The sequence below is a fragment of the Narcine bancroftii genome, chromosome 10, assembly GCF_036971445.1.
Source record: "Narcine bancroftii isolate sNarBan1 chromosome 10, sNarBan1.hap1, whole genome shotgun sequence".
Taxonomy (NCBI): domain Eukaryota; kingdom Metazoa; phylum Chordata; class Chondrichthyes; order Torpediniformes; family Narcinidae; genus Narcine; species Narcine bancroftii.
This window is the reverse complement of record NC_091478.1, coordinates 87,222,195-87,246,661: the sequence shown is the minus strand read 5'-3', so window position 1 is coordinate 87,246,661 and position 24,467 is coordinate 87,222,195. Positions and strand designations below refer to the sequence as shown.

General features: G+C 39.6%; 1 protein-coding gene across 1 annotated transcript in view; it reads right to left on the bottom strand.

Moving 5' to 3' along the window:
• Positions 1–24,467, bottom strand: part of LOC138744875 (neuropilin and tolloid-like protein 2) — a 44,532-nt gene that overhangs the window by 19,031 nt on the left and 1,034 nt on the right. Inside the window, exons 2-6 of the mRNA XM_069901680.1 lie at positions 22,217–22,270; positions 6,935–7,075; positions 5,595–5,843; positions 4,298–4,342; positions 4,059–4,186 (exon numbers count right to left, since the gene is read on the bottom strand). Coding sequence (XP_069757781.1) covers positions 4,059–4,186; positions 4,298–4,342; positions 5,595–5,843; positions 6,935–7,075; positions 22,217–22,270 — 617 coding nt within the window. The remainder of the gene's footprint in view (positions 1–4,058; positions 4,187–4,297; positions 4,343–5,594; positions 5,844–6,934; positions 7,076–22,216; positions 22,271–24,467) is intronic.

Genomic DNA, 24,467 nt, shown 5'->3' with positions numbered 1-24,467 from the left:
ATGAGAAACACTCTAACGAACAAGAAGATAGCAATTGATATTCGCCTTAGAACTCTCAGCTGCTACATTCTTCCTACATTGATGTACGGCTGCGAGTCAAAAACCATCACAAATGCAATGGAGAAAAGAATCAATGCAGCAGAGATGTGGTTTCTCAGAAGAATGCCGTGCATATCATATATGGACAGGATAACAAATGAAAAAGTTCTACAAAGAACAAAAACAAAACGTACATTACTTAAAAGAATCAGAAAACAGCAATCAAAATTTTTTGGACACGTCATGTGAAGAGAAACGTTAGAACATTTAGTTACAACTGGAAAGCTGGAAGGAAATAGAAGCAGAGGCCGAAAGAGGATGGAAATGAGAGATGGATTAACATCACGGTTAGAAACAGGGGAGGCAACCACTTCAATTTGGAGAGTCAGAGACCAAGATGGATGGAGAGACTTGATCACCCACGCTAAATGGCAAGGCACCTGATGATGATGGATGACGACGGCAATCACAGAATATGCAGATTTGAATGTCTGATCAACTTCAATCCCTCATTTCTCTCTGCTCTTCTGCAGGACCCACATTTATCCTATCACTTATCCAAAAATCATCTTTCCAGCAAACTCTAACATCCAACACTGGCACAAACCCATTAAACATAAAATCTGAAGCCCAACTAATTTCCTTCACGAGTTTACAACAGGAAGGCAATATTCTGCATCAGATGATATTCCAACTTGCAGAAAACTTCCAACCTCATCCACAGAAGAATTTCGCTCCAGGGCATCTCCCATAAAACTAGAGCAACCCCTGTTGCCTATTCCCCCAAAGTATCTTTTGAGACATTTTTTGTGTCAATCTAATTTCTAGGGCAGCCTCTTTGCATTACTTTATGTGTGCTTCAGAAATTACAGGTCCAACAATGGCGTGTGGAAATAAAGCTGATAAACTAAAGTTAATCCATTAGTTTATTTTGTGCAATATTAAGGTAGGTGAATTCATTTCACATCATTAATGTATAGTACATATTAAAGGAAAGTCTTTGGCATACATATCTATGATGCCATTGAGGTTAAATTCTTTTTAGTTAGTCTCTGATATCGAACTTAAATTGAGCTCAGAAAGATGCATACCCATCAATTGAAAATGGTGGACAACAGAAGGAAGCTTGATCACAGGCGTAAAATACATCTAGCTTTTAATAGGTTTTTTAATGTAAGATTGCTGAACTACCTCAGACTTCAAATAATATATGCATGTGATTGGCCTGGATCCCTAGATTCATGTTATTGTTCAGATGAACTGTTGAAATGAACAGCAGATAGATTTTTCAATGGAACAATACAATGAAGAAACTATCCATGAATAAAGCTTTAGGTCTATATGATCCTCTGACAATCAACCTGTGCTGAAAACACATTTACATTCTGCTACGTGTTTGTTAATTATAAATCATAGTTTAGTGGTATATTAATTATTTTTTCCAGCATTAATAGAAATGTTGCTCAGTGTCGGTCTCCGAGTCTTACCAAATGCTAATCTGCATCAGAATAATTCCCCTAATCAGTATTGTCTTGAGAATAAATTTAATTGTTCAACACTGAGGGTAAATGAAATCGCTTATGCTCATGGGATCTCAGTACCATTGGTTAATGAATGAATTGTATCTACCATCTATGATGGAGTACGTTGTTTGTCATACTTTAAAACAGCGTCGCTTTCAGAGTCAACTGAAGTCTCTTTAGAAAGACAATATAATTCCCAATGTATAGGACTGTTGTTCGTATTCATTAAGCTGGGTTTATATTAATGCGAAATAGTAGCCTATAACCTTACACCTCTTCTTCTTTGGCTTGGCTTCGCGGACGAAGATTTATGGAGGGGGTAAATGTCCACGTCAGCTGCAGGCTCGTTTGTGGCTGACAAGTCCGATGCGGGACAGGCAGACACGGTTGCAGCGGCTGCAGGGGAAAATTGGTGGGTTGGGGTTGGGTGTTGGGTTTTTCCTCCTTTGTCTTTTGTCAGTGAGGTGGGCTCTGCGGTCTTCTTCAAAGGAGGTTGCTGCACGCCGAACTGTGAGGCGCCAAGATGTACGGTTTGAGGCGATATCAGCCCACTGGCGGTGGTCAATGTGGCAGGCACCAAGAGATTTCTTTAGGCAGTCCTTGTACCTCTTCTTTGGTGCACCTCTGTCATGGTGGCCAGTGGAGAGCTCACCATATAACACGATCTTGGGAAGGCGATGGTCCTCCATTCTGGAGACGTGACCCACCCAGCGCAGCTGGATATTCAGCAGCGTGGACTCGATGCTGTCGGCCTCTGCCATCTCGAGTACTTCGATGTTAGGGATGAAGGCGCTCCAATGAATGTTGAGGATGGAGCGGAGACAACGCTGGTGGAAGCGTTCTAGGAGCCGTAGGTGATGCCGGTAGAGGACCCATGATTCGGAGCCGAACATGAGTGTGGGTATGACAACGGCTCTGTATACGCTTATCTTTGTGAGGTTTATCAGTTGGTTGTTTTTCCAGACTCTTTTGTGTAGTCTTCCAAAGGCACTATTTGCCTTGGCGAGTCTGTTGTCTATCTCGTTGTCGATCCTTGCATCTGATGAAATGGTGCAGCCGAGATAGGTAAACTGGATGACCGTTTTGAGTTTTGTGTGCCCGATGTAGATGTGGGGGGGGGCTGGTAGTCATGGTGGGGAGCTGGCTGATGGAGGACCTCCGTTTTCTTCAGGCTGACTTCCAGGCCAAACATTTTGGCAGTTTCCGCAAAACAGGACATCAAGCGCTGAAGACCTGGCTCTGAATGGGCAACTAAAGCGGCATCGTCTGCAAAGCAGACTTCATTGTTGGGGTCTTTCATGGCTTGGTTCAGCATCATGCTGAAGAAGATTGAAAAGAGGGTTGGTGCGAGAACACAGCCTTGCTTCACGCCATTGTTAATGGAGAAGGGTTCAGAGAGCTCATTGCTGTATCTGACCCGACCTTGTTGGTTTTCGTGCAGCTGGATAACCATGTTGAGGAACTTTGGGGGGCATCCGATGCGCTCTAGTATTTGCCAAAGCCCTTTCCTGCTCACGGTGTCGAAGGCTTTGGTGAGGTCAACAAAGGTGATGTAGAGTCCTTTGTTTTGTTCTCTGCACTTTTCTTGGAGCTGTCTGAGACCTTACACCTAATACTTGGTTAAACCACTCCAGTTAAACCACTCCAGTGACCAAGATTCAAATCCACCGCTGTCTGTAAAGAGTTTGTACATTCTCCCCATGACCATGTAGGTTTCCTCCAAGAACTCTCGTTTCCTTCTACATTCCAAAGACGTATTGGTTATTTGGTTAATTGGTCACAGTGATGTATTTGGGTGGCAAAGGGCTCGTGGGCTGGAAGGACCTGTTGACATGTTGTATCACTAAATTAAATTTAAATTAATCTAATGAAAAATATGTAATAATAGACTGCGCTTAATTTCAATTCATTCTGATGCAGAAAGCAGCATAATGCATGGACTGCTACACTGCCCAGTGACAATTGTAGAACAGCCCATTAAAGCTTCCATCCATCAGTTAATCATTTAAATTGCAAGAAATGTTGCTTTAAAATCATAATTTCCCTTTTAAGAAGTGTGCCCGTGAGAGGGAACTGTATTTTTTCTTTTATCTTTGACTTTTTCTGGTTTTAACAGAGGACATTCCATCAAATTTCCTGAAAAAATGAATTATGAACACAATTTGAAATGATTGCAACTATTATTATCAATGAGAGTAAGTTAAAAGTTTCCTTGCCATTGATTTTAAAATCTTTTGAGATTTGTATTTATTGCAGAATATGAATAAATATGGAGAAAAGAGCAATTATTTTAATACAATCTGTGCCTCTCCAAACTTGTAACAGGACAGCAAGTGAATGCTCAAAATCCAATCATGAACAATGTTCTCTTTTTTTTTAAATTAGCCTGGGCTAGAATTGCTATGTTATTTTGGTCTGAACATTTTGTTATAAATGTTCTAACATAAAAGTTCTTCACTGTACATTGCCTCTTGGGTAAAGTGAAATATAACATACTTTAGATTTTACTGGGGCTCTTATTGTCCAAATGCAGTCAATGGCTTCTCCAGGCTTTATTTTTCCCTCTTTTTCCACTTGACTGGAATATACAATCCCTTCAGACCCCGATAATTGAAACTGGCAATCTAGAGAGAGACAATAGTAAAATTTGTTGCGAGAAAAAAATTAAATATTAAGACTTTCTACAATAAGACTAATGTTAAAAATTCATTTTAAACATGCGAGAGTTATAATACCTGGAATAGGATTCAGAATTCCACCAAGGTAGATAAAGTCAGGATCTGCAAAAATAGATTGCTTTGTCAATTTCGGTGATGCCAATTCAAACTATATTTGAACTTAGCATATTTTGCTTTATTTTGAAAACCTTTGGATATTGTTATTCTATTTTGTTGCTAAAATAATTGGTCAACATTCAGGTTAGGCTGACATGGCATAGCACATGATCAATACGTCTTCTATTGCTGCCGACATTTTTTAAGGAGAAAATTAAGCAGCCCAACCTTACCAATTTATAATCTATTACAGTAGAATAAAGTCAAGATAAAAACCTTGCTCATGAAATCTCAATGTTTCTCCTCCATCAAGTCAGTACTGCAAACTAATATTTTATACTTGCTTGAATGGGAGGGCTTTAAAAATAAATAGCTTGCTACCATCCAGATCATCAGTTCACCTAATTGTTGTCAATATTTAAAATGCCGTGATTGCAGTGCATCCTACCCAGAGCATGCATTACTTCATCTCATGAAAGTTGCCTTAATAGAATCTCCCTTCTCCCTTAACTTCTTATACAGTAGTAACACTAATCGTGAGTGCACTAACATCCTTTAACCCCCTAACTCAGGACAGATAGCATCCGAATAGAAACACATAACAGAGTTCGTTCACTGCTGCTGCAGCCAGCTACCTTGACACACTCAGGAGTGAATAATTCTTTATTATCCACTAATAACTTTACTACTTTATTTTATCTTGTACTCTCACCTTCTATGTAATGTAATCTTTCTGTATTTCATACCTTCCCTAATTTTTAGTTTTTTTAATCTTTCCTTTTAACCATACAACCATTTACGGAGCGGAAACAGGCCATGTTGGCCTTTCGAGTCCGCACCGGTTCACTGATTTTGTGCGCCCTCTTCAGGCATGGTTTACCTTTTATTTCTCCTGTGATTCTAAGCTCAAGTCTTGTTATAGCTTGTCTGCACATTCAGGTTACTGGGATCAATTACAAGTTTTCCGACTTTTATGAGTATACTTGATTTATTCAACAACATTTAGAACAACTTCAGTTTTTTTCTCTCTCACATCCTCATCACCTGTGTAAGGCTTTTCCCTTGTGGTTTATTCGTACATTGACAACAACAAGCAGATTGCAAAGTGGGAAACACATAGAGCTCAAAAAGATTTACCAGGTTATTGGAGGTTTTACTCCAATCATGTAGATAAAAGATAATACATGTGTGATCCAATATGTCATGCAGTGAGATTATACTTATTAGTTTATAATCCATATCATGTTAAAGCAGTTACCTGGTACAAAAGTGTATTTTGCTCGAAATCCAAAGCCTTCTAATTCTTCATCTGATGTAAATTTGACCCATAAAAACCTTCCAGATGATTTAATGAGTGATGGAGTCTGTTGACCACAGTAACGGTTTATTACATGAGAAAATCCAAACGGTCCATCCCTGACTTCCAAGTTATCAAATCGACAGTCCCAGGAGGATTCAATGCTATAAGGTTCGTCAAAAGTGAGTTCAATTCTTTGGCGAGGGGATGCTGCAAATACGACAAAATATTCATAGATATATTTCTCCGTCAGCTCATATTAACTCAAGATTATCAAAGAAAGAAATGTCATTTTTAGAACGTTTTAAGCAGTGGAGATAAAAATGTAGCATAACAAACTACTGTTTAGCAATTTTAACAAATCATATGGAGTCATTGTTCAAATAAATACTGTAATTATACATGATGCAAAAGATCTTCCGAAACAGAAGAGACTAGATAACAATTTCAGGAACAAATGACAAAAGGTTTGAGGAAATCAGCGGGTCAGGCAGCATCTGTGGAGTGGAAGAGCTAGTCGATGTTTTGGGTTGCGTCACTGCATCAGAGAGGGAAGATATAGCCAGTTCGAGGTGAAGGTGAGCAGAAGCTGGCAAGTGCTGTATGGATCTTTCTTTGGCTTGGCTTCGCGGACGAAGATTTATGGAGGGGGTAAAAAGTCCACGTCAGCTGCAGACTCGTTTGTGGCTGACAAGTCCGATGCGGGACAGGCAGACACGATTGCAGCGGTTGCAGGGGAAAATTGGTTGGTTGGGGATGGGTGTTGGGTTTTTCCTCCTTTGCCTTTTGTCAGTGAGGTAGGCTCTGCGGTCTTCTTCAAAGGAGGTTGCTGAGTGGTGTATAGGCAGATGGAGCCAGGTGGAGAAGACAAGGTTGGAGATAGCAACAGAGGCAGGGAATTAGAAAGGGCAACAGCTTATGGAATCTGATAAGAAAGGAAGATAATGAGTGGAACCAAATAATGGAGAAATGGTAAGTAAATGGGAACAGTAGGGAGAAGGGATAGGGGAGTCAGTGGGTTGAGTGTATGATAATGAGCACATGGAACCGGGTGGGGGTAGGTAAAGAAACTGGGTAAGTGGGTCTGGAGAGTGGAGGTTAGAAAGAATGGGATGTGTGAGGAGATCTTGATGGATCAGAAGGAGAGAGAAAGGAATTGATGAGGTGCAGATTACCTGAAATTGGAGAATTCAGTGTTCATGCTATTAAGTTGTAGAGTACCAAGGCAACAAATGAAATGGTGTTCTTAGATCTTTGTTGGGCACTGACACCGACCTTCAAATGGGTGGGAATTACATTACCTTCCAAAATGTAGATGCATTCTCTGTTGGGAGGGTAAACATTCGGATAATTTGGTGAAGCAAAATAGCCACCATTCTCATTCCGAAACCAAACTCCGCATTGCTTTCCTGATTTATGATGTGGTATGAAGTTCTGTCCCTCTGCAAAATGAAATAAATTCACTTTGGTTTAAAGTTATAATCTCAGTAACACAGAATGTGGCTCTTTGGTCAATGCTTGGAACATAGCCGTTACTAAGTGCTAAATATAAAATGCATGGAATAGAAATGAATACATCAATTTGGTAACCTCATGTAATGAGATGCAGCAATCAGTCAAGTGTATATTTTTTTCCCTTTTCCGGCAACATGCCAACTTTATGATTAACTTGACTGTAGCATGTACCTATCAGTGGCAACTCTCTTGTAGAAACAAAAAGAATCATGTCTACCAAAAGAGGATCAAAGATTCAACTTGATAAACTCGCAGATGCCATTGGACCAGATAAATATGACAGTCAATGCCAGGATTTAAGCTTTAAGGACATGATACAAACGTGTAATTACGTCTTTTGTATAGTTAGGGCAGAAAATACAATGTCAAATGCCATTTATGGCTAATAGCATCACGAGCTATTGAAAACATTTCCATACTAGCTGACTAATCGAGACTCATTTATAACTTCAGTGGTTCACCCACCCTCAGCGACTCACACCTATCTTTGACAACTTGCACTCAGTGCTATACAGATCTCTAAAACAAACTGCAATGCATTCATTAAGACACCTTCCCATGCAGATCAAGATGTTACTAGATGGAGGTTAATAGAAAAGGAACAACTTTAGCCAGCTCCTCAACCTGAAACATTAACCCTGTTCTTCTCTCTCCTGACATGATGGGTATTCCTAGAATTTTCTGTTTTTATTATAGAACTAGCAGGAGACCTGGCGTTGCCCGGGAAATAAAACACTCAGTTGTTGTCTACATGGTTGAAATAAAATACCCAAAAAACTTCATGGTAATTCTGCATAAATAAATTTTTTCAAACACACTATTTATATTCTTTGTAACAGAGATACACAGTTTGAATAAAGTTGACTTCTGGCAAAACAGACAAATAATTCTCAGCTAAGGCTGCTTGGAGTCTGACTTGTTATTCCTCAGCAGACTCTTGCTGTCTGCTCAAAGAATGCCTGGTGGCATCATCACTGAGGAGGGCTTGGCATTGTTCCTCAGTTTCCTGCTGCCTGCTCCTTGTTTGTCTGGAGACCTGAGCACTGAGGCAGGCCTGGTATTAATGAATGCATTGCAGTTTGTTCTGTTTCCTGCTTGTAATGGGCTGTAGTGCAAACAAACAATCTCAAACTACGAAGGCTGTACTACAGGCTTTAATTAGCTTAAAATTGGCACACAAGGTTCAGTATCTCTTCTGGTTCCATGTGGTCTACTGCCTACACAAGGGCCAGTGTGAGCCTTTATATGAACCCGGTGATTGGCTAGCATCCCAGGTTATCTCCCTGCAGGTACAGTGGGTTGCATCCTGCAGTAAGCAGGTAGGAATGCAGACAGGTGCAGGCAGTCACAGAAAGTCTGGTGGTTGTATCACCACACCGCTACCTGCCCCTTGTCTATCTGGAGGCCTGAGCACTGAGACGGGCGTCTCGCTGCAGTTCTGTTTCCTGCTGCCTGCTCCTTGCATGTCTGGAAGCATCAGCAATAAGGCGAGACCGATGTTCCTCTGCTCTCCTTTGTCTAACTCTACGGGCTTGTGACGAGCTTGTGCTAATGTTGCTTCACTTTTGTGGGCCTATATTGAACAGGGTTTGTCCACTTGTTTTTATTCTGAATGTACACTGATACTAAATGAGGCGTCCCTGGTGCAAGTTCAATTTTTTTGGGAACTTTTGAATTTCATATGACCTTAAAAGTTAAATTCAATGGGGTCATGACATTCGGCATTAAATGTTACCCCTACTAAACCTCCTTGGACATTTGTAGAGTGCTCCATATTGATTTGCATGGAGAACAGACAAACAAACAGACATATATGCACAAATATTTATAAGATGAGAAGTGACATGCTTGAATTTACCAACTCCATGGAAGAAGTTGTGGAGACCAGGATGGAAATGCCAGTGGCTGAGACAGTGGTCTGAAACCAAAAATAGAATGATATCTTCTTGCTTAATCTTTCTTTTCATTCCTAAATTCCCCTTCAACCAATAATTTCTTGAATATTGCTAGTTACAACCCTTAATTCTCCTCATCATCAAACATATCAAGCCTTTCCTAAGTGCCTTTCACTACCAAGCAATGCTGGATGAGGTAGAAGAGCAAAAGTCCGAGATGCAAGGAGGTAGTGAGGATAAAGAACCACTTTTTGCTCATTTGCGCCTTCGCAGTCACCAGTATAAAGGTGAGAGTGCACAGAATGTAAGTTATCAGCTAGAGGTAGGAGCTGCAGTTGAAGAGATGACCTGTACTCAGGCTTGGAGTCACTGCAGCCCACAAGCCACACTTGGATGACGAAATACCCGTTCTCTCACAGAGAGTTTTAACAGATGCACTGATGGAGCAGTCTAAAGAAAGCAGCTGATGTTTATGCATTGTGCTCAATGTACTGGCAAGCCTGGCTAGACCTGATTGGCTCTTTTGGCAGTTTGAGAACATATGATGGAGCTTGGGATCTTAACCAGCTTGCATATTTAGCAAAAAAAAAAACCCTTTAAGAAGAGAATATCATGGAAGTTGAGGGAGAAGATGATGTCATGACATCCCAAAATGATTTGAAGAAAGCATGAAAGGCAACATTCTTGACAAATTTTGGTCCACAGGCACTTAGAAGCCAGAAAATCTTAAGGTGAATAAAAACTTCATGAAGTCAGTTGTACAGAAACTGGAGGATGACTATAATTCAAAGCATTAAAAGTATCTGGAAGTTATAAGTTTGGGTCCGGGAAATATGAAGATGTCTCATTAAATAACTGACCTTGGATGGCAACTTTAGTTCCTTTTTACACTGTAAGTTGCGTGCAAGATTTTTGTGTGGAATGGTAGGCAAATAATTTAATTAAGGCTGGTGAGGATATAATTTCTGGCCTTTGAACTTGTGTGCAACATTGCTCCCAGATTGCCAAAGAATTTCATCCACCAAGAGTGACTGCTTTGACTGCTATAAACCGAGAATCATAGCAAGGTTTAAGGTCACAAATCAGATCTGACATGAATTGATAAAACCAGTTCAGTCCACTGCTGTCATTGTGATGGCATCGACAGAAATGATTTCAATGGCAATTCAAAAGAAACAGAAAATACAAGCTTCATTATTTGGAAGTTCATTCAGACAATCTGGAATTGGGATTATACAGTATCCTTGCTCAAATAGTAAACAGTAGAAAACAGAGAGTTTTGAGGAACCAGATTTTTGAGAAGTGAATAGATACTGTTGTAAACTTGGGTCAAGATACTTGCACTCAAAAATTCATATACATATAGAATTGAGAGAAAAATATCACACTGACATTCTACTTGGGTGAGTTTTTATAGACAATGGAATGCAATAGACAAGGAATTATGATTGAACAAATGATGTAAACAGGGCAATTTTGATCAGGGATGACTGGCTGAGAGAGCTCAAGGTGAGTTTGGAGCCTGTATTCAACAGTGATGCTTCAAAGCCAAAATTTGGAAAGGTATGACAACATGTCCACTGACAGCTTCTCTGACCTAATTGGGAACAATACACACGTTTACATCAGACCAAATTTAGTACCAATTTATTCAAAACCCAGGCCAACCCTTATGCTCCAAATAATCAAGTAACTAGATAGGTTAATACAAAATGACAAGCTTGTGAAAACTGACCCATGTTTGGACTATATCAGAGCTAATCTGATCTAAGGCAGACAAAACATGCTGCTGGGAGGTAAATGAAAGTAATCAGACATTGTTTAGATCAGTGTTCCCAAACTTTTCCATACTATTGTGGATTGTAACATATATCAGTTGTTTAGTTCCGTCTGCTGTGTGTAAATTGTGTGTATGTGTGTGTGAGCGACCCCTGTTGTGACTTCAGAATCACAATTTATTGTCATGAACAAGTTATGAAATTCGCTGTTTTGCGGCAGCGTCATAGAGCAAACATTTATTTTACAACATTACTACTATAAATAAAAAAAAAATAAGAGTAGTGCACGAAAAGTAAGGCAGTGTCTTTGATTCATTGATTATTCAGGAATTTGATGGCAGTGGGGAAGAAACTGTCCTTGTGCCACTGAGAGCTCGTCTTTAAGCTCCTGTACCTTTTTCCGATGGCGGCAGACTGAAGATGGCGCGGCCTGGGTGGTGGGGGTCTTTGAGGATGGAGACTGCTTTTTTCAGACACTGTCTCATGTAGATGTCCTTGATAGAGTAAAGTCTGGTGCCTGTGATGTCACAGGCTGGGTTAACAACCCCCTGGAGTTTATTCTTTTATATAAAAAAATATTTAATTGTTTGCATCATTACAGGAAAAAAAATGAATAAAACATTAATCAAACATCTTTATTATTACAGTAATATTAGCATATACAATCATTATTTATTATTAAAATTACTAATTAAGAGGAGTGGATAAGATAGAGTGGATGAAATCCATATATGGTCCCTGGAGTTTATTCTTGTCCTGAGAGTTGGTGCTTCCATACCAGGTAGTGATCCAACCAGCCAGAATGCTCTCCGTAGATCACCTGTAGAAGTTTTCTAGAATTTTCAGTGAAATACCAAATCTCCTCAGATACCTCACAAAGTATAGCCACTGGCGAGCCTTCTTTGTGATTGCATCAACATGGAGGCTCCAGGACAGATCCTCGGAGATGTAGACACCCAGGAATTTAAAGTTCTTGACCCTCTCCACTACTGAACCCTCGATGAGGACTGGGTCGTGTTCCCCTGACTTTCTTCTGAAGTCCACAATCATCTCCTTGGTTTTGATAACATTGAGCTGATCTATCTCCCTCCTGGACACTTCCTCATTGTTGTTTGTGATTCTGCCGACAATGGTGATGTCATTGGCAAACTTGTAGATAGCATTGGACTTGTGCCTGGCCACACAGTCATGGATGCAATAATGAGTAGTGCAGCGGGCTAAGCACGCGCATCCTTGAGGTGTGTCTGTGTTGATAATCAGTGAGGAGGAGACGTTGTTTCTAATTTGTACTGATTGCGGTCTTTCAATGAGAAAGTCAAGGATCCAGTTGCAGAGTGAGATACCCAGAGGCCTAGAGTTTGTAGCTTTTTGACCAGCACGAGGGAATAATGCAATTGAAGGCCGAGCTGCAGTCAATTCATGCAGCCGTATGTATGAATTGTTGTTTTTGAGATGATTCTAGGCTGAGTGGAGAATCAGCGATATTGCATCTGCTGTACATTATTAAAGGTCCTTGTTTGTTATTAATCTGTGTCCAGACTCATCATTGCTTGGACCCTCTGAACTTGTTCTCATGATCACATATGCTTTAACATGTAGTGAAGATTTTACATGCTCTCTCTGTCTCCAACTCCCTCATTTTCCCAATAACCTTTATCGTTCCTCACTCTCAAAGATAAAGCATTTCTTTTGGAGTGTTTGAATATATTGATTTTCTATTGTTGTTGAACAATGCAATTAAGGTGCAATTATTCTTCATAATCTCTTGGTCGGTCCTAGCTATAATGTTACAAGGTTAAAAATGGTGATTCTGTAATATTACATCAGATTATAATGTTAACCATTAATATTTAACACAAGTAATGACACATATTTGATTTATTTTGATGAAATTATTGTTATACAGTATTTCAAGAATTGTTTTCCAAGTCGGAGCCAAATTTCTCAAGGTTCAAGTGTTCCTTTAGGTTTTAAAAGTTCCTTTATATCAGATGAGCTTAAAACCAGTTGAGGGGTATGCATGGTGTAGCAGGATTGCTAACTGGAACAGGCAAGTGCGCACAGCAGCCAGGCATTGAGGGATTATAAAATATTAATAGTTGACACTCCTACCCAATGCTTAGATTTATATCCTGGGTTGGGAACAGTTGCTTATGTGGTTTTCAATTTTTGCATTGTAGCCAAGCAGGAACTCATTGAAGGTTAGTGATAGAGGGAAGGTTCAGTGATGAACTATCAATGGGAAACTTGGATTTGGGCGGACTGATTTCATGGTCCAAAGAGTTGTTAGTTCCTTCTCCCTTCCTGCTTCACAGCTGCAGAGTAAATGCAGCAAGAGCTGTGGCCTCAGGGTGAGAGGACTTCAATCATTATGAATCACCACTCAGTATCTTGGCACATGCTGAGTATAACAGGGCTTTTCCAGAGCAAGGGGTAGAGAGGGGAGGGTGAAAGTGGCAAAAGTTGCTGGAGGGTGATAAATGGGAATGCAAAAGCTACTAGTGTTGGAGTCTGATAAAGGAGGGGATAATGGGAGAAATGAAGGGTAAATTAAATCAGAGGGGTGGATGAAATGTATGGGTTTTAGCTGGATGGAACCATGCTGGGGAGGGGAAGGAAATGGGTGAAGGGGACTGTAAGGGGATTTTAGCAGATCAAGTGGATGAGAAGGGGAAGCCAGGTGGTGAGGGTTAGCTGAGATTAGCACATTCATGCTATAAGGTTGTAGACCATTCAGACAGAAGTGGTAAGTACGCTTCCTCCAAACTCACCTTCTACCTTTGATGCTCCCAATATGACTTCCTCTACATTGGTGGGACCAAATGCAGATCAGGCAACTATTTTCTGGGACAGCTCCTCCTTCCCACACTCCTGGTTGCATGTCATTTCAATTCCTTTTCCCTTCTCCTCTCCCCACCCCATCCATCTTTGCCAGGGTGTTGTCCAGCACAAACTTGTTGAAGGACAACACTTCATATTCCACTTGGATAGTCTCCAATCCAATGAGAAGAACATTAAGTATTTCAGTTTCAGGTAACCCCCCACCTCACCTCAAGTTTCTCCTCTCTGTTTTTCCTTCTGATCCATGTCCAGTCCTCCCATTTTTGTTCCCTTTCCCATTCCTCCTCTCCAGCCCCCCCCCCCCCCACTCCCACCATCAACCATTTTCATTGCCTTCCTCTCCTGCTTTCATCCACACATCTCACCTACTGGCTCCCCTCCCCATTCTGGTAATATCTGCCCAAATGATCACCTTTCTTATTAATCACATTCCAGCACAGTTAGCCTTTGTGTTCCCATTGTGTACCATCCATCAGTTGTCTCCACCATTGTCCTTCCTTCCCTCCACTTGCACCGTTCTATCTTTATCGTCTGCTTCAACCTATCACCAACCTGCTTCTGACGTCCAACTCCACCTCTGCACCATTGTTTCTTCTGTCCATAATCCTTCAACCCACCTATCATCTACTGTTCCTTTTCTCTTTCCATAGTGAGATTCAGTGACCCTCCTAATGTAACAGAGGGTGAGAAAAGTTGGAGCATTATATATCTCTCCACTTCCACTCTAGTGGGACCCTGAAATACAACCCTTGCCCTGTATCAAGTTTATTTATACACCATAGGTAGATATAGCTTTTGTTGAGATAATTTCTCCCTCTTGTCTTGCTGCTTCTTCCAGAATCTGTTTGTGTTCGCATATGCTCCACTTATTCCAAATATAATGCCGTATTCCAACATGTCCATCCAGATGTGGGAGCAACAGATCTGCTCCAACAATACCACCCCAGTTTCACTCTCCATGGTCGCTGCCTGACCTGCTGAATATTTCCACTACTTTCTGCTTTTAGTTTGATTTGTGCAGAAGCCTTAACAAATATTCGTTAATGCCAAGCACTCCATTACCCACTAGACATGAGCAATTTCAAGGAACAACCAGCAGAAATTGGTCAGTAGATAACCTTGAGGTCGCTGATCATTCTTTTAACTGGTGCTTGTGGGGATACGTCATGCTGCCAAACACATATTCAGCCATCCATTAGTTGAAGAGCAGAACTACAAATTGGCAATACTGGGAATAAATTGTTGTTCAAAAGATGCAAAATTGTTGTCAAGAGAGAGGTCTTTAAAAACATTTAATACCCAACTTGAAGGCAAATTCTTTCAAAGATTCTTTTTGGAACATTCCGAGAAGATGATGTGTTACTAACTTCAATTCAATGCCACATTTTATCTTTTATTTCATCGATGGCCAGATGTGCAATTTTGGTTAAATGGAATAATACACATGCACAATGGCTAGGGGACATTATGTCTGGTTTAAGCTTGAAAAAAATTAGGTATGTGGTTAATAACTCAAATATTGAATTTCAAATGACATGGGGTTCATTCTTGGACTACTACCAGATCTTAATGTTAAACTGGAATCTCGGCATTGTGTTGTCCCTCTCTATGACTGTGCCACCTGGATTTATTAATGTTAATCTTCAACCTTGTTTAGAGGAAGGGGGTTTTGAAATGTAATTCTTTGTTTTGTTTCTTTTTTGTTATGTACTATTTTTAGTGTCTTGAGGGTGCTTTAGGATCATTGTTGTAATTTTTTCTGATCTTGTAGCACATTTCATCATTGTATTGCTCAATTTTTAAAAACTAAAATATCAATAAAATATTTTAAAAGAAAAGAATACATTGTGATGTATGTCAATTATAATCTTTTTCCTCTGATGCAGTCACAGAGAGCAGATTCATTAGCTGATCATTATAGATGTAGATATAAGTGGATGCCAACTAGCAAGTTTGAGATCATTGGATTGGCTAGAGAACCTCAGACTTGATTGGATATTAGGTCGGGAAGTGCTGACAGTTTGATGTGGACTGCCAGCTTTTTGCTGCAATTTCTAGTCAAGAGTCATTTATGTCTACAGTTGCAGGTTTGTTGAAATTGACAGTGAGTAATGAGTGCATGCAATGCCTTTCCTGCATTCCTCCATTTTATCCCACAAATAATTCAAGAGGCGCCATTGATACTGTTCTGGGATAATATGCAAAAAAAAGAAAATTTTTCAATATCCAAGTGTCAGTGTTGAAATTGTTAAATTGATGGGGATAAACGAGCAAAGCTGATTGTGAAAGAACCATATATAATTGTATATTCAGATATTCTTCACTTCCATAATTAAGTGGAAATAATATGCAAATACAAATCTCATCAGAAGCGAGTAAAAGTAAACCTTTCAAGGCACCGCCCTGAAAATGGCAACTTCGAATGAAACCCAGCAAATACTGAAAGAGGAAAGGGATTATGGAGAGGCGAGAGATGTTATTGGATTTTGCAGCTGCCAAACTTCTTACTTATATCATATGTTTCCGTGAACACTGGTGGATAATGGAAGTAAACAATGTGATGTACAATTCTGTCGTCTTTACCAGGCAGAAAATAATGCTAAATTTGCAAATTATATTTTTAATTCAAGAATCCAGATTTCAGTGCAAATCAATTTATCAGCCTGCAACTGTAATAATGAAACCACTGAACTTTGAATTTTGGTGAAGCATTGAAACTAGTGATTGTGTTTGTAGTCAAGACGGAGAAACTGATAAGAAGACCATTCATCAACCATCAGAAAGATGGAAAACACAGCATTGATCTAAGTCCCTGTATATTAAGACAAATGTGATGCATTTATTTTTTTATTTACTCATTCCCAGAATGTCAGTGCCACTAAAATGATCAGCATTTATTGGCCAGAGAATATAGCCAACAAAATACAGTAAATAAAAGATCTCATTGATCAGACACATCAATTTATCCCAAACTTGGAAACGAAAATCACTTTGGCTCATGGATTAGTACAGCACAGACAGAGTCCTTTGGCCATTCACACCTATTTTATGACCATAGAGCATAGAACACTACAGCACATACAGCCCGTTCAACACTTGATGTTGTGCTATCCTATATATTCCTACCAAAAATACTACCAAACCCTTCCTACCTCATAACCCTCTATTTTTTCTTTCATTCATGTGCCTGTCTAGGAGTCTCTTAAATTCCCCTAGTGTTCAACCTCCACCACCACCCCTGGCAAGGCAGGCACCCACAACCCTGTGTGTAAAAAACTTATCCCTGATGTCTCCCCTAAGCTTTCCTCCCCTCACTTTGCATAGATGGTGTTTGCTTTCATGCTCTGGGAGAAAGGTGCTGGCTGTCCACCCTATTTATGCCTCTCAGAATCGTTTAGACCTCCATTAAGTCTCCACTCTTCCTTCTGTGCTCCAAAGATAAAAGTCCCAGATCTGGTAACCTTGCCTCATAAGACTTATTTTCCCATCCAAGCCACATCCAGATAAATCTCCTCTGCTCCCTCTCCATAGCTTCCACATCCTTCCTATAATGAAGTGACCAGAACTGAACACAATACTTTAAGTGTAGTCGCATCAGAGATTTGTGTAGTTGCAACGTGTCCTCTTGACTCTTGAACTCAATCCCACTTTTAATGAAGCCAAATATTCCATAGGCCTGCTTAAATATCCTATCAACTTGTGTGGCAACCTTGAGACATGCATGGATTTGGACCCTAAAGCCCTTGTTCTTCCACACTGTTAAGTATCCAACCTTTAACCCTGTACTCAGCCTTCTGGTTTGACCTTCCAAAAGGCATCACCTCACACTTAAGCAGATTGAACTCCATCTGCAACTTTTCCGCCCAACTCTGCATCCTGTCTATATCCTTTTGTAACCTACGACAACCTTCCTGGCCATAATCTACTTCGGTTGGTGTAATTTATTTTTATGTGTCTTTTGGGCTTTGCTGGTTTATAATATATTGAAACAGCAAAAAAACAACAGTAAACTGCAGAATATCTAAAAAAAAACATTTCAAATGTTCAGTGTTAACATTTAACTGCAATCTAACCATTAATCTATCTCCCAATATAAAATGTATTTTTAATTTGGGGAAAAAGAACAATATTCTTCATCTCCAAATGTAACATGTTAGTTGCTTTATGATCAAGAATGTGATAACAGAAAATGGGTACCCAATTTTGAACTTCACAACAGATGAAGAAATTGCAAAATAATCTATGGTTCCATGATAACTGATGAATCTAATTATTTTCTGGTAAATGCAAATACTGTGCCCTTAATAATGTTTGGGACAATTTTTTTTTTTCCTTTATCTGCCCCGTGCTCCATAATTTTGCATTTATAATCAAACAATTCACACATTCCAGATTTTATTGAAGATTATTTGTATAGATTTTGGATTGACCATGTAGAAATTACAGCACTTTTTATACAATGGCCCCTCATTTCAGGTGGCAGATGTGGATACATCATTGATATATCCACACTTAGCTCCTGAAGAATGTTTCTGATCTGTCAGACATGCGTTTGGGGATTTTTCTTCATTATTATGAGAATTCTTCTGTCGTCACCAGTGGAGGCCTTCCTTGGAATATCAGTCCCCTTGTGATTACTGAGCTCACCAGTTCACTCTTTCTTCTTAATGATGTTCCAAACTGTTGATTTTGGTCATCCTAAGGTTTGGGTGATGTCTCTTACTGTTTTATTCTTGTTTTTCAACCTCAGAAGGGCTGCTTTGACTTTCATTGGCACAACTCTGGTCCTCATAGAAAACTGGCATCTACAGACTACAGCGGTAATCAAAAGCTTAGAAGTAAGCTAGCTCTTTTATCCCTGCACCAGTGAAGTAATTAAACATACTTGAGTGCTCACAAACACCCTGTGAAGCCAAATGCTCCAAACATTATGGTTCCCTGAAGTGTGGTCCCCTGAAATGTGGGGCTTATGTATAAAAGGTGCTCTAATAGCTACATGGTCAAACCAAAATGTATACAAACTTTGAATAAAATCTGGAAATGTGTACTTTAATTACATGTAAATTGTTTGATTATAAATGTAATACTATGGATCACAGGGGAAAATAAAGGAAAAAAGTAACTTTGTCCTAAACATTATGGAGAGCACTGTATATAGACAGTTAACCAAAGCTACAGATCTGAGAAATTCTACAAATACTGCAAATAATATTGGGTCTGCACTAAATTATCATTTGCATAAAACTGGTGGTGAAATTGTCAACACAAGTTTCCTATTGGATTGAAGAATTCCCACGGAAAGCAGTTTTATTCTGTTTGAAATAATTACACTCAAGGACTGGGTATCAAACATTATCTAAATTATCTAAGTCCATAAAAAAGATTTGGATTATTTCCAAGTATTTAATTGGCTTAATTAAGAGATCTTACCACTAATGTCACCAATTAGTTAGACTGTATTAAAATTCTTTGTCAGCACTTCAAAACCTTCCATCTCTAGAAGGCAAGAGAAGCAGATGTCTACAACTGTCTACAATGCCACTGTCTACAAATTTTCCTTTCATTTCGCAATGTGTTGACTTTCCTTCATTTTTGCTGAGTCTAAATCTTGGAACATGCAATCTAACAGCAATGTGGGAATACCTTGACATAACAGATGGTATTAGTACAAAAAGATCGCTGGTATCAATGTCTCAAGGCCAAGTTGCAACGGACAGCAAAGATCATTCTTCCAGTTAATAGGTTTCAGTGCCCATGCCTGATGCACTGAACTGGTAGTAAAAGTGTATCAATACAAAGCATTTGTTTTTCAGAGAATGTGATTCTGTAGCAGAAAATTTAAAATGTTGCAATATTTTACAGGTACAATTTTAAACCCATTCTTGATAGGGAAGATAGGGATGGCTGGGGGTGGGGGAGAGGGGAAACAAAGGAATAATTAAATTGAAGCTTACATCAACACTATTATTAAAATGGAAACCTCTTCAAAATGAAAATTAAAGTTATATTATGGACTGATCACTAAACAATCTGTGCATTTTGGTCTATCATCTATCTTCAATCTCTTTGCCATCTTTGTCAAATGGACTGATAGTGATTTCAGACTCATAACCACCCTGTCAGTGAAGCGAAATTTGAGACCCTTGTAATTTGATGAGAAAAAGGGAAACAGTACACAATGGAGCAAAAGTATCGGTCGTAGCTCTTTGAGTTGCTCAGATTTGAAGGGTAGTGGAATATCATCCAATGCAGTCATGCAGTGGAAGGCATCCATAGTACATTGGGTTTCTGATATAACCATCGTGTGTGTGGACCACAACCAAGTGGCTTACTCTTGTTCCCAAGTCATTAATGTTAAAATCAAAAAGATCAACATGGGATATCAATGGTTAAAAATGGAGAGTAACTTCCTTGGTTAAGTTGGCTACATTTTTAATGTGAATTCTCTTGTTCTGCCATATCATACAGAAGGCAATGAATAAAACCAGAGATTATAATTACAGAAATAATCCATTCTCTGGGATTGCAGGATTTATATGAGGCTAGAGATGTTATACATAGACTGACAGTCAATGAACACTGAATTCAACCTCTACATATCTTCATGTGATTCTTCTAATAATTCTCAACTGACAAACCAAAGCTCATTTAACACATTCTCATGGTCAAAATTGGAATATATTTTCTGTCGTAAAAAAGCTTATCTTCCTGTTTAAACAAATGCAGCACAAAAACATCAGCAAACACAATGAGCTGCCGAGCTGCCTTGATCAAGGAATATTCACTTCATACCATATCATAAAGAAATCATTTAGAAATACCACAATTTCAGATAAGGAGTTTATAAAAGTTCTCCACTTAATATGAATGAAGGAAAATTAATACTTCTAAAGTTAAATTATTCTAAATGGACTGATGGAAATTTATAACAAAACCTAGATACTGTATTTTTTTATGACAGCAAACATTGGAAAAGATGCACAGCATTCTAAAAGGCAGAATACACAATATTATGGACTGTCCATAGGATAAATCAGCCAACAATTAAAATCAGCCTTTTAAAAAAAAAATCATTCTAATGTCTGTGTGAAATAACAACTCTCAATGGAGAAGAATCTACCAGGTGAATTGTATGGAAGATTGTCACATTGTGCATATGAACAGAGGACAAACTCTACAGTGCACTTTACAGCAGATGTCTTGGCAATTCATCAATTTTAATCAACGTATGCAATTATTCAGAATTGAGATGTTGAAGTTGGAGACCATTGAACTGATTGCATGAATAAAGTGCTGCAAAACTAATGAGACTATATTTTTGTTTCAATTTGAGGCCAATCCAGTACAATTTCACTGAAACCTTCTTGTTGGCCATTTAGCAATTAATTATATTTCCTTCATTTGCAAATTTTGACCAGGCTCAGCAGTCTGTAATTGGTGCGTGGGAAAGAAAGCAAAAGTTATAATAGAACATCCTTGTTCTGCTCCATGACATTTCATGCCAAGCATGAAGTTAAAGATTTATTAGTTTCCAAAACACAAATATTTTTGTTTTAAATGTTTTTCCACAAATATGTTAATTTAGAGAAATATTCATTTTCCATTAACTAGAGAAATGTGTTATTTTAAAATAGACAGGCAAATTCCACATGCTTTTGTTTTTTAAAAAATGGAAAATTGAAAAAAATGTTGTTTTTCTGAATTGCCTTTTATTAAACACAAGAAAAAACACATTGTATGATTGAACTAAAAATCCAGCCCCCTTTTCTTTGGATTCAAATCTCTCTTTTGCTATTCAAGCATAAAAAGGGAGAAAATACTTTGTTTTTCTTAACTTTAATATTTGTTTCGCAATAAAGAATTAACATTTCCTCCTGGCAAACAACCCTAGTTTTCCATTACCCATTGAAGGAATTAAAATAGAGAGAACTACAGTTTTAATTTTCCAAGGCAGAAGTGAAACAAGAGTGGGAACAAGTCATCAACACCACTCAGATAACACCACCACTCTGAGGGATGAGGGACACAGATATAGGTGATAGGTCATGTGGGGGCCAGAGCGCAGGGGACCTGAAAGAGGATGTAGGGATCTCCTGACCCACAAATAGAGGCGCAGAGCTCATTGAGACCACAATAATGTATGGGAGTGAAAAATTGCCAGTAAGTGGTTGGTGTGAATCAAGCACAGTTAAGCGGCTGTTGTATTCTCACTTATGCACTTATTTCGTGGCTGTGAAATAGGTTTCTGATCATTTCAGGGTAAAGGTGCGACAAGTGCTGGCTGAGAAGACGGCGGAAAAATTAAAGTAATCCACCCACATCGACACAAACTGGGTTCCAATGTTGGGCAGCCAGAATCGGATGAGCAATAGATTTCCAGAGCCTCCAGTCAGCGTTTAATTGCACCCACCAATGGAAAAGGGCACATCGTGTGTGTGTGTATATATATATATATATAAATTCCCATGGTAAACCCATCAATGATCCCAACCAGATCGATGTGATCAAGTGAATTGCTCGCAATAATAATAAAAAACCAGAATTACAAACGCACCTTCAGCCTTTTGTATGGAAGCGATTCCTCCAGTGAGAACAATAATCGACCAGACTAGAAAAGAGAATCAGGTTTCAATGTTTAACTCCTAGAAGATTGGGAAGAATTCCCCAGAGAATAGGAATGAAATAAAACGTTATTTTGAAAGCATGAGATTCAAAACTGGGTATTTATATCACATGAAATATTCCCAAATAATTCTTATTAAACTAGGAAGATTTATTCTCTGGATATCTGCAGATGCCCGGACAGGGATTGTTCTGCATCGTCTCCGGGAGAGCTGGGGTCGAAATCATTCTCCGGACACTCGTACAATGGCCTCGCTGCACCACCAACATGTGGTCACTTTAAGAACTACTAAGATTAGGGTTAGATATCAGCAAGGAGGGATTATATCGCCTCTCCAATAAGGTGCCATTGTCTGTCCCCAAACTTTTTTAGGAACATGGATTATCGTGGGAAACCACGTACAGTATTGTTACAGACCAATGCATTCTAAACAATTGATCGGATAACGACATTTAATCCCAGTATAAAGGAACCTACCACAACAATAAAAGCCCGGCCACATTTCCTCAATAAAACGTTTAGTGGGGATTAGTTTATGTTCTCCCCCCTTACCCCCGGAGATGATTAAACTCTGCGAAAACCACTTGAAAACGGAGTAACGTCTCGGCATATGTGCCGGCAATCCTAGGTTTATTTCGTTAAAGCCCCATGTCAGCACCACCTCACGCCTTGGTTTAAATTGGAGACACAAATAATAAACATGCTTTTTTTTATATTTAGTGGACAAAATTGATAAGATGCCCGAAAACAATGCAAACTATGAATATTGAATAATTGGCTGCATTGAGATTGATTGGAGTTATTTAACTCCAGGATTCTGTGAGAAGAGGCCATTCAGCCTCAGGAACGTCCTGGCTCATCCTGCAGCTCAATTCCACCCCCAACCCCTTGGATTCTTTAGAATGAAGTGTGGGCTTGTCATGAGTAGGCAACACCCCGGGGCGCAGGCTTCCAGAGATTCACAGAATTTCTTTCTCTATTCGGTCCCAGCGGAAGTGTTGGGTTCACGGCACCTCCTGGCAATTCGGAAGCATTTTCCGAGAGCATCAACTTTCCAAACCAAACCATTTTGCCGGCGTCACGTTTCATTTGGATCATTGCCTGTCGTTCATGTCGGCGGCTTCCAGCCGGAATCGTCAATACACGATTCGGGCTATAATTCAACCCAGAAATGGGGAAAATGTCACTTTTCATGAATTATTTTAAAAAAAATCTCTTCGGACGCTCGAGAAATACTCTTCAACCCTTGAACAGACACGATCACGGTTCACCTGAATCCAAGAAGATACTCGTGTTAACCTATTAATCCAACCGAGAAATTGGATACAATTGGTGTAGCGATGGCAGTGAGCCCCCTTCCATATTTTGGCCTTAAAAGCTGTCAGCGAAGAACAAACCACTTCATTTTGCTCCCGGCCACGTTGGGTCGAGCATAAAATCCGCGCGTTGACACTTCCCTCGATTTTAATCAATTCGCGTATTCTAATAATATGAACCCGGCAGCAAAAACAACTGGAGAACGGCTGGTCGAGCAGCATCTGGAAGACAGAGATATTCTGGGCTGATACTCACTGCATCAGGCAATCAGAGTAAATTAGAGATGGCAAAAAATGAGATTGGGGTCGATTTCAGGCTTTAAGGCTGCTGTTTGTTGCGTGCGAAAGGATTGCAGGACCGAGCTGGCAGCAACACGTGGAGCTGTTCCTTCAGCACCTGCAGACGCCGGGAGGAGAAACACACACATGCCGGTTCCAGCGGAACCCGTTTACACATCTTCGGGGTCAGTCATCAAGGAAACAGACACTTCCATTCCAATCTAATTACCCCTCGAGGATCCAGATCTCCGGTGGTGCTACCGCGGTTTCTGCTCCATTTTCTGAACCCGTCCACTTTGTCCATGCCCCCCACCCCCCGGTCCGTCTTCACGCCAAGGTTTCCTGCTGTTGTCCACATTTTTGGAAACTTGTGACCGAAGATCGACTCGCCAAAGCAACCATGGTCTTAGACAGATGTGTTTCAAATCATTTAAACAGAACCGTGTCCAAGGAGAAACGCTGTTAACAGCAGCCTTACGCTGTTAAAATGCTGTTAACAGCACCAATGCAATCACAAGATTCTTTTTTTTAAAAAAAGGGCAGGACAGGCAAGTTTTCAAGACAATGATGTTCGACAAGATTGGATG